Source organism: Misgurnus anguillicaudatus, chromosome 7 (assembly GCF_027580225.2).
Source record: "Misgurnus anguillicaudatus chromosome 7, ASM2758022v2, whole genome shotgun sequence".
NCBI classification, from domain to species: domain Eukaryota; kingdom Metazoa; phylum Chordata; class Actinopteri; order Cypriniformes; family Cobitidae; genus Misgurnus; species Misgurnus anguillicaudatus.
In genome coordinates this window covers 38,599,373-38,616,544 of record NC_073343.2, presented here as the reverse complement: position 1 = coordinate 38,616,544, position 17,172 = coordinate 38,599,373, and the positions used below count along the sequence as shown (strand labels likewise).

The window sequence follows — 17,172 nt, the reverse complement described above, 5'->3', positions numbered from 1 at the left end:
CAGAAGAAGTGTTAGCATTGTAAAAGTCATGGGTTGAACGCACAAACTGATAAAAAAAAAAGTATAGCTTGAATGCACTGTATGTTGTTTTCGATAAATGTGTTATATATGCATGTATGTAAATGTAATATTTACTCCCAGGTAAACAAGCCAAGGATGGAAAGAAGCCTGAGCCATGTAAACCCATCCTGAAAGTGGAGTACAAAACCACCAGAGCCGGGTGAGACTCAGTCATCATGATGCATTCGTTTCTGGTGCAGTGTTGCTTTGTGAGAGATTTTTTGGCATAGCCGTCTCTGTTTTATGGATTTTTACAAGGTAACGTGATGTGTTACGGATGATTGATGTACAATATAAAGCTAATGTGACAACACTTGAGGTCTCGAAGATCAGTTTCATGTTTAATCCCTGAATGCACCGCTGATGTTTAATGCATTTTCTTCCTCTTGCATCATGGAAAATTGAGATTTGTTTATTTGTTTTGTCAGGGACCCTTTCATGATACTGAGTGGAGGTTTGTCATATGATACAGTGGGTAGACGAGCCTGTCTGACCGTGATGCATGGGAAAAGTACTGCAGTATTGGAGATGGACTACCCTATAGTAGATTTCCTTACGCTGTGTGAAACCCCATATCCAAACGGCAAGTCATCTACAGTATAACCATGTTTTTATGAATATTAAATGGGAAATATTACCATAAATAATGACAAACAAAGTTTACCCATATACATTTTTTTAGGGACCACAACTAATTTTAAGTAATGAGATTCACTGTAAATATGTGAGTCACAGGACATGAGTCTCTGAATGATCATTATAAACTTAAATAACCAAAAAAAGTGCATTCAGATTTTTGGCAACAAAATAGTTGTGGATGATCTAAAATATTAAAAAGCACTGAGCACTGATGAAATTTACGCTTTGCAAAATAATCTAAAACAATAAGCAGAATAATCTTTTCCAAATCATCTGTATACCCTCAGATTTCCAGGAGCCTTATGCCGTTGTCGTCTTGTTGGAAAAAGATTTAGTAGTTATTGATCTTGCACAAACCGGGTGAGTAAATGCCTGAGGCGACGCACAGCAGATGATTCCCTCTCTTATATGCGCAGTTGTTTTATCTCCAGCTTTCTGCGCAGGTATCCCATCTATGAGAATCCATATCCCCTGTCCATCCACGAGTCTCCGGTGACCTGCTGTGAATATTTTGTGGATTGTCCCGCTGAAGTCATTCCTGCTATTTACTCCGTAGGCTCCAGACAGAAGAGGCAGGGCTTTAGTAAGAAGGTAATGCTCAGGGCTATGATATTTACACACATCATTGCTGCTGTGCACTGATATAGATATATAAGAAATACGGTTGGTGCCAAAATAAATCTCCTGAATCTTGTTTGTGCAGGAATGGCCTATCAGTGGAGGTAACTGGGGCCAGGGAGCACTAAGTTACCCGGAGGTTATCATCACTGGGTAAGTGATCGGATTTCTCCCACGCTTTCTTTAGGTTTATTAATTGCATTAGAGATATAAACAATTTCCATGTTAATCTAACATTTCTGGACTTCCTAAAAATACAGACATGCTGATGGATCAGTCAAGTTTTGGGACGCATCATCATGTGAGTTAATGCACACATTCAGGTTTTATATTGCAAGCGCATTCTCCAGTAATGTTTTAGCTTGAAAAACATTTATAATTCACAGAGGTGTTTGAAATATTTTTATTATTCATTCATATACTAAGTATGTGTAATACACATGTTTAAATTAATTTCACACAATTCTATAGATATTAAGTTCAGTGCCAAAAAGCAAATCATCTAAACTTCTATCAAAAGCATAATTAATGATGATAATTTGATAATGGATTAAAGTCAATGTGCACTGTGGTTTAGTAATGTTGCAGGTGCTGTATAAACTGAAAACAGCGAAGGTGTTTGAGAAACCTCGTAGTAAGGAAGAGAGGTCCAGCACTGATATTGTGGATGAGGATCCGTTTGCCATCCAGATCCTATCCTGGTGTCCGGAGAGCCGCGTGCTGTGTGTGGCTGGAGTCTCGGCTCATATCATCGTCTACAGGTTCAGCAAACAGGAGGTCACCACTGAAGTGGTTCAGGTCTGGCCCACATATACATTTATTATCTAAAGTGACTTACACTGCATTCAGGCTTTACATTGAATCGGTATGGAGTACATTCTCTAGGAATGCATGCTTTTCAATTCAAATGCAGGATTTATACATAACCACACATTATTTTGGCAGATAAATCCATTAGAAGAGGTCTGAATAGTATAGTCTCAATATTCTAGTAGTAAAAATTTACAGAATATGAACTGAACTGTCCGTGACGGTGAATATCTTTAAAATAGGAGCACTGCAAGTATGGCTGTGTCTATAAGTGAATTTGTTTACAAAGTAAATGACACTTTGTCTATGTGTGTGTGTAGCTGCTGGAGGTGCGAATGCAGTGTGAGCTAAATGAAGTGGACTCTCCAGAGGCTGCAGGAGAGCAGTCGGCCGTATCCACTCCAGGAACCTCCTCCAGTCCTCAAAGCAGCCTGCCTCAGTCCCACCCCTCCACCAGCAGCAACAACTCCTCTGACGGTCTGCGTGATAACGTGCCCTGTCTCAAGTACGGCTAAAAACACCCGGCTCTTACTTGAGATCTTTTGTTTTATTGGCATGCTTCATTTTAGACGGTTTCTGCAGTAACAACATAAACAAGTGGCTTTCGTGGTCAACACGTAACTTCCGGTAAACTCCGCTAAGAATAAATTACAACTAAGTCATTTTAAAGTAGTTTATTTATATAGCAAGCAAAATAAACAACACATAGATTACCTAGGAAACCAAAACATTTGTTATTTTCGATGAGGTATTTGTTTAAGAGTTCAGTTTCAGACCATTAAACAAACAGAAACCGGAAGTAAAGTTTAGACCAGAGGCTTAATCTCGTCACCGCACGTGCGTCCGATGAAACTGTCTATAGCCTATAGGAAATTCGTGTTATAGTCACGAAATATTTGATTAATGTATTTGTGTTATTGACACGATTTTCCGCTGTTTTTCGAGTGTCTGGAGCACGAATGTCTTATTTGTTTCGCTCAGCACGAATTTCTATAAATAGTTTTTCGTGTCTGTGGCACAACTTTCTTCACTGCAAAAAATGACTTTCTTTCTTAGTATTTTGTCTTGTTTCCAGTAGAAATATCTAAAAATTCTTAAATCAAGATGTTTTTTCTTGATTTGCAAAATGGTCTAAGAAAATAAGTCTAGTCTTTAGACAAAAAATATCAAATGTAAGTAAATTTATCTTTAAACAAGCAAAAATATTTGCCAATGGGGTGAGAAAATTTAGCTTGAATTAAGTGTTTAAGAAAAAAATAAAACTTATTTTAAGATTTATTTTCTCACCCCATTGGCAGATATTTTTGCTTGTTTTAAGCAATTTTTTTGTCTATAAACTAGACTTATTTTCTTAGGTTGTTTTGCTCTCAAGAAAATACAATTTAAGAATGTTTAGATGATACATTCTACTGAAAACAAGACAAAAATACTTAGTAAGAAAGTAATTTTTTGCAGTGTTTATCGTGTCATTTTATATTTTGTGTTTTCACAGTTTTTGCCTTTTTTTTACCATTGTCGCTTGGGGTTATATCACTTTCTGTGATATCCTAACCCAAATTCCAACTCTAACCACGAGAATAGTTTTAAAAGCGGAAGAAAAACATGTATAAACCAATCCATAAAATTACATCCTAACGCAAACCCAGAATCTAACCCTAACCCCAAGCAACTATTTATAGAAATTCATGCTGAGTGACACGAAAAAGACATTCATGCTCCAGTCGCACGAAAAACGGGAAAATTGTGTCAATAACACGAATATATTCATCTTATATATTTATTGACTATAACACGACTTGCCGTGAGATAGGGTAGGCCATAGACACATTTTACACACACAAATGGCGTAAATGTCATTAAAATGCCACGTCAGTTTTACTTTGCGCAATGCATATGGTTTTGCAGGAGTTTTTTGTATGTGAAATAATCAGTGAACTATTAAATGGATAGAAATTCTAATAACGCAACCTACATACATTTTCTATTTATATAATTTTTTAATATTATCTTACAACCTGACCTGAATGCTCCAGCACTGATATACACTCACCTAAAGCATTATTAGGAACAACAATGGTGTAATGGTGTGGGGGATATTTTCTTGGCACACTTTAGGCCCCTTAGTGCCAATCGGGCATCGGTTAAATGCCACGGCCTACCTGAGCATTGTTTCTGACCATGTCCATCCCTTTATGACCACCATGTACCCATCCTCTTATGGCTACTTTTAGCAGGATAATGCACCTTGTCACAAAGCTCGAATCATTTCGAATTTGTTTCTTGAACATGACAATGAGTTCACTGTACTAAAATGGCCCCCACAGTCACCAGATCTCAACCCAATAGAGCATCTTTGGGATGTATTGGAACGGGAGCTTCGTGCCCTGGATGTGCATCCCACAAATCTCCATCAACTGCAAGATGCTATCCTATCAATATAGGCCAACATTTCTAAAGAATGCTTTCAGCACTTTGTTGAATCAATGCCACGTAGAATTAAGGCAGTTCTGAAGGCGAAAGGGTTTGAAACAGAGTATTAGTATGGTGTTCCTAATAATCCTTTAGGTGAGTGTATTTTAGCCACATCTACTTTGTTGCATGCCATTGTATCTTTGTGGTATAATCAATTTTAGTTTTACATGCCCTTTAACTTTGATAAAACTAACTAAACTAGTTATTATACATGTCATTCAAATAGTCTTTGCTATCTGACTTGGAAAGAATACCACAAGTATGACCAAAAGCTTTGTCTTACATTTTAAGTATGTACTTTTCACAGCCAAGATGACACTGTAGCCACATGCTGATATTTTTATTTTATTTGTGTCTTGTGTGAGCAGGGTTAGGAGTTCCCCTCTCAAGCAGTCTCCAGGTTACCAGGTAGAACTAGTCATTCAGCTGGTGTGGGTCAGCGGAGAGCCACCACAACCCATAACCAGTCTGTCTGTCAACTCTGCATATGGCCTGTAAGTCACTCATTTAACAGGATGATGGTTTCTCAGCTATTAAGAACAGAATTTTCTGGATACTTTTTTTATTTTGTTTTACAGCGTCGTTTTTGGCAACGGTTATGGCCTGGCCGTAGTTGATTACATCCAAAAAACTTTACTTCTGAACGTGAGCACGGCCGAACTCTACGGTTCATCAGATCCTCACTACAGACAGCCGCGCTCACCGCGCAAAGCCAGACAGCCCTCTGCAGGTGAGCATCAATCTCACCTTCTGACTAACAAGCATTACCGTCGCATGGATGTCACTGTCAGTCTGTCTCTGTCACTTGCATATATGTTTACTTTAAGCAATATCGGTGCATCTTTCAAACTGCAGGTGCCCATCTGCCCCTGATCTATGTGCTCCAAAATGGCTGCTGATTTTTCTCTCCTCTTTCTTTTGCATGTTATTTTTCTTTGTTGTTTACTCATTTATAGTTTCAGTCTTTGAGATACTTAAGGGCCAACAGACTGAATTCACAATTAAGAAGATGTTATATGAGATTTGAACAAACCCTTAAACTTTATTAACGGGATAACTTGTTTCACATCCGATGTGTTACTGACCTCAAACAAGATTGATCATTTTCTGTTTTGAATCCAGTCTTGTCTTTGGGCGTTCAACGACCTTCTACCTCTTTATTTGTGTCATTGTTTTGTCTCACCCTTTCAATATTCGTCTCTCTCTGTGGTTTGGTAAAGACACTCAACATAGGAAGTCTTGCATGTCCGGCCTCTCTAACTTTTATTCAGAATCTGTGAAAAAGCTTCGTTCTTCTTATATCAGTAAGTCACATGACTCTCATCTAACGTCTTTTGCTTTTCTTTATATCTGTCTGCATTCGTCTGTTTCCATTTCTTGTAAAGTTTTAGTTTTTTAAGGGTGTTTTCTGAAGACGATCTGTTTGTTTTACACATGTTTGTTTTCGACAGGTTTTTGTGATGGTAATGATGGACCTGGTGCTTCAGAGGAGCGATGCAAATCCCCAACTTCAGGTACAACTTACAGTGTAAAGGCTTATTCACACCTGTTGCGAACCAATAGTAAAAAGATCCGCTTCGGGATTCTTCATTAAAGGGCACATATTATGCATATTTTTTTCAGGTGTGCCTAAAATGTGTCTGTGACGTTTCAGCTCAAAATATCACAAAGATCATTTATAATAGCATGTGCAAAATGCCCCTATTTGGGCGGGAGCAAAGAAAGTGCAGTTTTCATGTCTGTACCTTTAAATGCAAATGAACTACTGCTTTCAGTTAAAAATAGATCTGATTCATGTGAATACAGTCTGGGATAGTATCTTTAGCCGCAATAGTGCTGACAAACACGTTTAGACAAGAGTTTGTTAAGTTAACCAGTCAGTCAGTGGCTGTGGGCGGAGCTTTGTTAGTGTGACATCACATTAACAAGAGAATCAAAACAGCATGTCTAATGAGACTGATCTGGTTTAGTGGAGATGGGTGGTTGTGTTCACACACTGCCAACACACATTTATTTACATACACCCTGTAAAATTAGATTTTGCATGATATGTGCCCTTGATAAAAAAAATTGTTACGAAAATGACTCTCAATGTGAAACGGCTTTAGGTATGTGCATTCTGTTTGTACAGTTTCATTTATACAAAGGGGTTTGCTGTTAAACCTGTATCAAGAATATAAATATTGCTATTTGTATTTATAGATTGATATCTATTTAAGTTGATTGAAGTGTGTAAACTCCTATAGTGTCAGTGGTGGAAAAAATACACATTGCTTCTTTAAGACATATTGACAAATAGCCAGTGTGTAACCCCGGTGCATTAGATGTAAAGTTGTATTTGAGTTGAAAAGTCTTGAGCACAGCAAAAAAATAAAGGAATCTGCAAGCGTAGTCAGAACGTGAATCAGGTGTGCTGACCAAGTAAGCTGCACGTACAAGGGATTTGACTTTGATATGCAGGTAGTTGCCAAAAATTACGTAAGACGCCTTTGGCTCTATCACATTGTTATGCATTCACTTTAGGCTCCGGCTCACCGTGCAATTCAGATGAGGACAGCACACAGACGTTTATTGACAGGGGTACAGTACATTAAAATACATACATGCATATGCCAGAGACAAGCAATAAATCTTAATCAATTTTCTTTGACTGGTTCTTTTAAACACATTTTCCAGTGAAGACCAAAAGCAGACGGATATCCAAGAGTGTTGCCAATGACTTTGGTACTGTATCATGTTTATTTTACAGCAGTCTGGGTCTCTGGGTTTCTCTGTACTAATGCATCGGGCTGTTCGTGTTCACTAACCAAATGAACTAACCAAATGATTCTGAATTCAAATGGATATGTTGAAGTGTAGCTTTGTGTTGCGTGGTGCAATGAATGGTAGGCCTGTAAGAAATACATTTTATTCAAAACTACATGTAGACAGTTTTTTAATTTATAGTCCTTAAAGCCACAATATGTAAGATTTTTGTAATACAATTTCTAAAAAAGCACTTGCACAGTATAATATGTAAGGAATGATTGATGACGGGCCATTGAATTATAAGAAAATAATGCACACCCAAGGGGGTAATGCGCCGCGGTCGTGCAGTATTTTCAAATAATTCAAAGGACCGGAGTCAATTATTCCGCTTATACCACGGTACCACAAACATTGCTCTGTTGCCTATTTTTAAGACATTTGAAAAATTAGATGTGCGGTTATCGAAAAATAATGGAGACCCCTGGAACTTTTCTCAACCAATCAGAATACAGCATTTAACAGACCAGTGGTATAAACAGTATTTAATGCAGTCATGTACTTACATTATCCGTTTACATTTATTCATTTGGCACACGCTTTTATACAAAGCAACTTAAAGCGCATTACAAGGTATAACATTTTTTTTTTTACGTGTGTTCCCTGGATTCAAACCCAGGACTTTTTGTGCTACCACCGAGCTATACAAGAGCACAAAAGTTTATCCTAAAAGTTCACAAAGATTTGTTAATCCAGAAAAAAATCCAGTTTTTAATAATTTCTCGTCCGTTGTCTTTTACTAAAAAATATTTTTAAAGAAAAATACCCATATGTAAGAGTTTATAAGCAGAGAAAAAATATAGATAGGACAAATATTTTTGTTTTATTTTGTTTGTTTGTTTGAAAGCAGAGAGTCTGTTCTTTCATTTGATATACAGTATTTGTATTTTTATATATTTAAAGAAGAACATTTTCCTGGAAGGCATTTAGTGAATGGGGACCTCTAGTGGTGAAAATCCTACATATTGTGCCTTTAACATTCAGGTTTAAAGCCAAACAGCTATTAAGTCACATCACATCGCATAAGATGCATGTGGAAAAAACTGTTAATCAGTTGACACTTTATCTCTGTTTGTCATTGTTTTAGGCTACAGTGGAAGATTTCTCACTTCTTGCCAATAGTTTAAGAGCTAATTCATCAGCAGTTAATGTCCGCCGCAATGTCTGTTTTTACTAATAAATCTATTTTATTGTCAGATTGAGAATGCCGTTCTTTGATGACCTAACTTCAAGCGGTTTTAATCCCATAACTCTTTTATTCTCACAATTTCAGCCTCATTTTCTCCTCTTTAGACATGTTGCTTTTGTCTAATCTTGTTTACAGGCTTTCTGTCCTCCGCTGTGGCACGTTTAAAGGGTAAAACTGCAAAGGGCATTGAAATGATTATTTCCGAATGACATTCTTTCGAAATCATGGACAGATTGTGAAATACCTGGTGTTCTGCTGCTCGATGGGTACTGGTTTCACTGCCACTAATCTCAGCGCAGTTGTCCGGGCATGATCAATTGCTTTCGACCGTACTCGATTTGAATAATCTCTTTTACGGGCTCATTGCTGATCTGTGGCTTTGCTGTACTCTGTACACCCTTTGGCATCTGATAAACTCATCAATAACATGCTTATTTCTCTTGTAAATCAATTGATACTTGTTTAAATTGATCTTATTTAACAGCAATATGTTTAGAACAATGTTATCCTTTTTTCCAGCTAAGATATCCAGGAAAATTAGCATGATTGCTGATCAGAAAGATGGTAAGAGTATGTTCTCTCATTTATCATTTCTAGGAGTAGCTGTATATCTTTTACAGGTGATTTGTCTACACGCTGGGCGTTTGTTAAGCAGCCCTTGTCGTCACATTGATACGGCAGCTTGTGAAGAGGCAGTGTGCACGCTTGAGCTCTGATCCAAACCCTAGAGAGCTCGGATCTGTGTGACTCCTGGTCCTGTTTATTTTTTGAGATTGACAAAGTGGATTTTGGTGCATAATGTTTGGACATCTAAAAGGCAGCAAATTAGGTTTTGGAGCAGAGCTCATGAGTGTTTATACACTCACCTAAAGGATTATTAGGAACACCATACTAATACTGTGTTTGGCCCCCTTTCGCCTTCAGAACTGCATTAATTATATGTGGCATTGATTCAACAAGGTGCTGAAAGCATTTTTTAGAAATGTTGGCCCATATTGGAAGTATGCCATCTTGCAGGAGATTTGTGGGATGCACATCCAGGGCACGAAGCTCCCGTTGCACTACATCCCAAAGATGCTCTATTGGGTTGAGATCTGGTGACTGTGGGGGCCATTTTAGTACAGTGAACTCATTGTCATGTTCAGGAAACCAATTTGAAATGATTCGAGCTTTGTGACATGGAGCATTATCCTGCTGGAAGTAGCCATCAGAGGATGGGTACATGGTGGTCATAAAGAGATGGACATGGTCAGAAACAATGCTCAGGTAGGACGTGGCATTTAATAGATGCCCAATTGGCACTAATGGGCCTCAAGTGTGCCAAGAAAACATCCCCCACACGTTACACCATTGCATTAATGAGAAATTGAACAGGTGTTCCTAATAATCCTTTAGGTGAGTGTATGTAGATGTAATGGATGTTAGGTAGTTGGATACCTCCACACTGACTGTTTCTTGTGTAGATGAGCGTATTCGGCGTCACCATTCTCTCATAGAAAAGAGTTGTTGTGTGACCGAAATCAAGAGGAAACGCACATCATCTTTCTGTGAGGTTACACGCTGTGACCGGGCTGATTTATACTAATTCTCTGTGGAGTTTGCCTGTTGTCATGAAATATGTCAACTGATTTTTTGCTTCACTTACTTGTTTCCAGATTTTTTTTTTTATGGATTTATGTATAAGCTGTAAACCAAGGTTAAAAACACAAAGCAGATTATGCGTTCTTCAGAAACCTGCGTGTGACCCTTTAGCCTTGGGTATAGTCTGTTTTTTTACACATACGCAACCATACGCACAGTCGAACGCACAACCTTGCAAAGCATAGATCATTTGACTTATACACGTGTGCTGACGTTCAATCGAGGGGCAATTATCCGATCTCTCTGATAAAGCCAACTTGGAAGTGACTTCAACTGCAATTCATCAACGGGCCACTAGAGGCATGTTCCAAAAGGCCATTTACGGTTATCCAGGAGTGACACGCATTGACGCATTTGCAAAGATGGCGACGATCGGCTCCACCCACTTTTGACGCTTTTCAGAAACCTACCGTTGACGTCACGGATACTAGGTCCATGTCTGTGCATTCGACACATGCGCATTGTGACAAATTGCAGTACCTCTGGTGGCCTACATACTATATGCTACATACTATGTGCATACGCGCCCTACATTTACTATGTACACAAGGTTTAAAAAAATCCGGCATTGCACGTACAGCATGCGTGCACTCTTCTGATGCCGAAAATTGCCTCACGTGCACTGTGCGCGGACCCTCGCATACGCGTAAATAATTAACTATACTTCGGCCTTTAGATTTAAAATTGTACAGGTCATGCTGTATATTTGTTAAACTGTACTGTATGTAATTATAATAATGTAATCTCTTACAGCAAAGCAGCATCAGAGCATTGACTTGTTCTGTGTTAACCTGCCCTTGTCTTAATTAGTTGTCATTAACTTGCTGTTATGACATGATTCACACCAAATTCTGAGGAAAACTTTTTTAAGCAAATTTAGTTTTCTGTAGTAGGATTTTTTTTGTGACTAGACACATTCATCCTTCTGCTACAAATTCTGATTTCGAAGATTTTTGCATCAAAGTTTGCATAATACATTTTATTTATTGAGTACTGCAATGATATATAAATACTTTTTGTTTACATTTTGTAGGGGAAATATGTGAACCTGGACCACAAAACTAGTTATAAGTTGCACAGGGTATATCTGTAGCAGTAGCCAACAATACATTGTATGGGTCAAAAGTATAGATTTTGTATGCCAAAAATCATTAAGATGTTGCATGAAGATATTTTGTAATTTCCTACTGTAAATATATCAAAAATATATTATATTAACTCATTCACCGCCATTGACGAGTTATCTCGTCATTTATGAGTTCATATTTAACTAATAAATATGCCTTTCGGCCAAACCGAATTTATCAAAAACGGAAGTTAAAAAGATTTAATGATTTATTTTAACTGCCTTTATGTTTGATATAATGAAATATATAATGAAACGTTTTTTCCCCATTTTGTTTGTTTGTTTATTGTTTGTTTGAAAGCAGAGGGTGTGTTCTTTAATTTGATATAATTTGTATGTTTATATATTTATAGAAAATAATTTTTCCTGCAAGGAATTTTGTGAAAATTTTGTTAAAATCACAAAAATGCAGGCGGGCAACTTTTCTCAAAAAGGCTGGCGGTGAATGAGTTAAAATATTTTTTTCACCCTCAGATTCCAGATTTTCAAATAGTTGTATCGCAGCCCAATAGTGTCCTATCCTAACAAATCATACATCAATGGAAAGATTTATTCTGCTTTCAGATGATGTATTAATCTTGTTTTCAAAAATTGACCCTTATGACTGGTTTTGTGGTCCAGAGTCATATTTGACTCATAATTAGTGCTAAACACATCTGTTTTCCTTAAAGTGATGGTAAAAAGTGTGGTGACGGAAAGTTTATTTCATTTTGAATGGGAATGTTTTAAATGGCTTGTGTTTTAACTGCTTTTGGTAGTGCAAACCGATTTGTCTTTCGGTAACGCAAACTGATTTGTCCTGTTTTGTGTCTTTTTTGTCCCTGATGGGCCACCGTACTCTCAGACGCCAGGGACAACTCGTTTAGTCGCTCGCGCAGCTCCAGCGTGACCAGCATTGACAGGGAGTCACGTGAGGTCATTACCTCCTTCTACTTTTGTGATTCTTTGTCTAAGAAGAGTGAGATGGTGGCAGTGCCCAGCCTGTGGATTGGCACCTCGCAAGGCAGCATGTTGGCCATTACCCTCACCGTGCCCTCAACACCAGAGCAGAGGATGCAGCAGTCTGTGGGCATCTCATTCTGTGGTAAGAACTTCTGCCATTACATCCCATCAAAATAAGTCTAGAATTAGTAATAGTTAATTTGATAGCTAATAATAATAAGTCCTAAAACATCTGGAAGTGAACACAAATATGACTGTTCCTCTATGGCAGGTTCGGTGGTTAGTTTAAAGGGAGGAATTTTATGCATGGCCCAGCTGGACTCCAGCGGCACGCTTGTGCCCCATGTTTATGAACCCTGGTATGAGCCCAACGCCCCTGAAGAGGAGAGAGAGCAGACAAGAAAACGCCGGCCCACATCACCCCCGTCGTCTCAAGAGAACCAGGACTGTCAGTATGCTGTGGTGTGCTCCATGAAGCAGGCTAAGGTTGTGGCCCTGCCCTCGCAAAATTGCATCTACAAACACAACATCACCGAGACCTCCTTCGTTCTCAGAGCTGATGTGGTGACGGTGAGCGCCGGGCTCTGCATCGCTTGCTTCTGTGCCAACGGTCACATCATGACTTTGAGGTAAATGACCTGATATTCCAGACTTATAGGATGCATCTTGTCTTCTAATTCAATATAAATACGTGAAGGTGGTCGCACACCTAATGAGAAGTGAATTGCGACACGTGGGTGATTCTCACGAAAACTTGGTTTTAAAAATGTCAAGCATGAAAATGTAAAAATTGCTTAAATTTACTTTTTTTCCCACCAGACATTGAAAAACAAAGTCTGGAGTAAATAGCCTCTTTCACACAGTAATTCTGGTAAATTACCATGAATTTACCAGAATGAATTTACCAGTAAATACAAAAATGTGCTGTTCACACATGCAGTGACATTCCGTCTTTATACCAGTAAGACATCATTCACACATCAGTATCAAAATACCGGTAAATTCGTTGACAAAGCGGAAGTACTTGTGGCGCGCGTTGAGCTCAGTGTTGTATTTGAAAACAATCCACGTCGTTCATATCCACGGTCCGTATTTTGTTGTTTTTACGTCTGTGGTAAACTCTAAAAGTCGCGAAGTTGCTCATGACCAAACAACATTGCATGAGGGGACGTCAAACCGAAAATGCATTTTAAACAACAGTACTGTTTGCACTTTAGGCTTCACAGAGAGCGTGCTAAGGACGTCGGCAATTCGGCAAATATGTGGTAAGCTGTTTTAAACAACTTTGGTGAAGAAATGTCGACGTAAACTTCAGGTGTGCTCGACTTTCAAGCAGCGTGTGTGTGGAAACATCCGTAAAACAGTGCGGGGGTAAACGCGTCATCTGTATTAAACCGCTATGATTGGCCCGAAGCTGTCAGCGCGGTCTGACGTCGTCCGTTCTAAGTGCCGGTATTTTTATAATTTTCGTTCACACATAGCGCTTACCGGTAAATTACTGGTAATCTTACAACCTGTCTTACTGGTAAATTGGGAGCACTGATTTACCGGAAAGGTTCTGTTCACACATGATCTGTTAACTGCAATTTACCAGTAAATTACCAGTAAAGACTGCATGTGTGAAAGGGACTAATGGGAACATTAATTTAAAAACGTTTACTTATCATTTAACACTTTTTGTAACATAATTTTAAAAATTCGTCCTAAAAAATCTCATTACCGCAACAGTCAGAAAACATCAACACTGACATATTTTCAAAATGACATGACAAACCTGAAAGAACATAATTTGGAGATTCTGCTCATGCATTTAAAATCAAAGTATTATGCTTCTATTAATTAAATTAATATTTAATAAGCATCTGTTGCGGTAATGATAATCAAAATGTCATGTAAGCATTCTGACAAGACAATATTTCAAATTAGCTGTAAAAAAATGATCTTACCTGGTAGCCATCTTGAAGTAGCTGGTCCATGTGCTTGGTCACTCAAAATCAAACTTTATTAAAATTCTGTATGTGTGCTTAAACTGTTCTCAAAAAGTGTTGCGGAGGATGAGAACATCAGGCATGGACACATCATTTTCCTAATTTTTCTTCATTATTATTATTATACATGAATATTCAGTAAATATGTTTCTGTCATCTAAAGTAGTCTAGCAAAACATCCATTTATTTTTTTTCTTAATATTTTTGTGTTAATTTGATTAAATTAAAACATAACGCATGTTCAAACACAGCCCGACACATTGCGGTAATGAGAATTTCAGCAGAAAATGAGATAAAATTTACAATTATAAATTCTTGTGTTGAAATCACACATTGTGCAAGGTAGAACACAGAATTGTGTTAATTCTGATGCTTTTTAATGTTACTATATTACACATTTTAAAGCTAAAATCATTAGTGGCGGGGTGTTTCAATGGTTTCGTGAGAATCACCCACGTACACATTTTCTATGTACACACACCGGTAGTGCATTTATTGTCTTTTGGCGACCCTCTACTGTGACTCTGAATGGTGCATATAATCTGCCGCACCACTCACATAGATATACAATAAATAATTGCATGATATTTATACCAAATCGTTGTTAATGTACATACTGACTTCACCCTAGACTACAAGATACATTAATCTGTTTGGGAAGAACTGCATCAGACAAAGCTTTGATTTACTGGCACTGTTTACAGTCTAAAACACAAAAGGTTTTATTTTTGTCGATAGCAATGTTTACATTAATTACAATAAAAATGCCTTCTATTTAATTGCATTTTTTATTGATTCTTTGATTTTATGCATCGATGCCGAATTCGTTCATGTTAGCATCATGATGCATGGATTAATGATTATATTCCCCAAGACTCTGACATTTAAACTTTTTGTTTCTAAGCCTGTGAAATGTGTTTTTTTTAGTTTGCCGAGTTTGCGACCGCTGCTGGATGTCAACTACCTTCCTCTGACGGACATGAGGATAGCCAGAACCTTCTGTTTCTCCAACCAGGGTCAGGCCCTGTACCTCACATCTGCCACTGAGATCCAAAGAATCACATACAGCCAAGAAACATGTGACAACCTACAGGTCAGGTTTATTCAGGAGGTGTTGGAGTGGTCCCGGACCTCCTTTAAGCATTAAGGGATTTATATAAATATAAATTGGGGTACCTCTTGGTTTTTATTCAAATTATTTCAATTCTTGTGCCGCGTTGTCACAATGCGATACTGTCTAGTGTTTGTCCAAATTTCGCAATAAGCTAAACCAAAAGATTTCTGTCTGAAATAAATGTGTGCGCCTCACACTGTTTTCTGGAGGAATTGACAGATTGTTAGATTTAGATTGTTCTTAAACTATTATTTCACACTAATTTTATGGGTAAAATGGTTAGGGTTTGAGTTGAGGGTAATTCTGGGTTTCTTTGATTAAAACATTGATCCAGGACCAACAAAAAAATTTGATCAGGATCACATCTTACTTTGTGAAAATTTTAAAAAAATTAAAACCAAGCAGTTTTTTAAAATCAAAATTTGTGTAGGGCTCGGCAAATAGATTTTTCGATTAATCGTTTTTTTCGTGGTCGATTCAAAATCGATTCTCAAAAGCCACGAAAGATTTTTTTTCCATATTTATTTCCGCAAACATTGAACGTAAGATTAACGTTAATCTAATTACTAGTTTTCTCCACTAGATGTCACCCTTTTTTTGCCTTGCGCTATGTTACCAAGGAACAAGAGGTGAGCCTGTCATTCATTCATTCAGTCTATATTCTAATATAATATAATATTCTGTATGTATATACTTATTATATACTTTATACTAATCGAGTATAAAAATCGTCCAGAGAATCGGAATCGAAAACTGAATCAAGAATCGAATCGACCTTGTGAATCGAAATACAATCTGATCTGAAACATCTAAATCGATACCCAGCCCTAAAATTGTGTTTGAAATATGTAAACTGTTTTTAATATATGTAAACTTTTTATATTTACAAATGTTGATGTTTTGTAAATGTTAAAAATAAATGGCAAACATTTTTATGATTGCATTTCTACTCCTTAACTGTATCGAAATTGAACTGAACATGACGTAAAAACAAAACGTACTGAACTGTGAATTTCGTGTACCGCTACAACCCTAATAAGTACAGTGTGTTTAATACTTATTTATGTTTGAAAAATTTGGCATCATGTAAATTTTTTTTGTTTTGAAACGTTTTTAAATAATTTTTATATGTTTTCTCATGTTGGTACACGACCATGCTGTGTTTAAACAAGCTCGTTTCATTATCTCAGTGATTACATCATCAGATGTTTATTATAATCAATTATTATGATTTTTATAGGAGATGCTCGGAGAACTGTTTACTCCAGTGGAGACCCCTGAAGCTCCAAACCGAGGTTTCTTCAAGGGCTTATTTGGAGGCGGTGCTCAGTCATTAGACAGAGAAGATTTATGTAAGCCTTCATCTTATATTTTTTAAATGAATCTGAAACGGTGCCTTTATAAAAATTCTAAATGATCCTGTTTGTTTTTCTGTACAGTCGGAGAGACGGCATCTGGCAAGGCCTCACGCAGCCTGGCGCAACACATCCCCGGACCGGGTGGTATGGAGGGCATGAAGGGGGCAGCGTCAGGTGTGGTGGGAGAGTTGGCGCGGGCGAGAATAGCTCTGGATGAGAGAGGACAGAAACTGGGCGAGTTGGAGGAGAGGACAGCGGCCATGATGTCGAGCGCAGACTCATTTTCCAAACATGCGCATGATGTAAGATTATTGCTGATAGTTGGCTACCTTTATGCATTTGTCTGCACTTTTATCTTTTGAGTTTTTCCTAGTTTTCAGTATGATGTTTTTTTACATGTTAACCATCTC

At 37.7% G+C, this 17,172-nt stretch overlaps 1 protein-coding gene across 5 annotated transcripts in view; it reads left to right on the top strand.

Annotated features, from left to right (window-relative positions):
* The window catches only part of stxbp5b (syntaxin binding protein 5b (tomosyn)), a 40,285-nt gene that overhangs the window by 20,134 nt on the left and 2,979 nt on the right, over positions 1–17,172 (top strand). The window contains exons 9-29 of one of the 5 annotated variants that reach the window (XM_073869919.1): positions 142–220; positions 489–643; positions 987–1,059; positions 1,143–1,290; positions 1,403–1,470; positions 1,578–1,618; positions 1,895–2,115; positions 2,448–2,632; positions 4,968–5,093; positions 5,178–5,329; positions 6,051–6,113; positions 7,123–7,179; positions 7,276–7,323; positions 9,113–9,157; positions 10,057–10,163; position 11,982; positions 12,205–12,444; positions 12,574–12,931; positions 15,218–15,383; positions 16,645–16,756; positions 16,844–17,064. In XM_073869919.1, the coding sequence (XP_073726020.1) occupies positions 142–220; positions 489–643; positions 987–1,059; positions 1,143–1,290; positions 1,403–1,470; positions 1,578–1,618; positions 1,895–2,115; positions 2,448–2,632; positions 4,968–5,093; positions 5,178–5,329; positions 6,051–6,113; positions 7,123–7,179; positions 7,276–7,323; positions 9,113–9,157; positions 10,057–10,163; position 11,982; positions 12,205–12,444; positions 12,574–12,931; positions 15,218–15,383; positions 16,645–16,756; positions 16,844–17,064 (2,666 nt within the window). The remainder of the gene's footprint in view (positions 1–141; positions 221–488; positions 644–986; positions 1,060–1,142; positions 1,291–1,402; positions 1,471–1,577; positions 1,619–1,894; positions 2,116–2,447; positions 2,633–4,967; positions 5,094–5,177; positions 5,330–6,050; positions 6,114–7,122; positions 7,180–7,275; positions 7,324–9,112; positions 9,158–10,056; positions 10,164–11,981; positions 11,983–12,204; positions 12,445–12,573; positions 12,932–15,217; positions 15,384–16,644; positions 16,757–16,843; positions 17,065–17,172) is intronic. The other 4 variants (XM_055171504.2, XM_055171505.2, XM_055171506.2 and 1 more) reach the window with 4 other exon arrangements.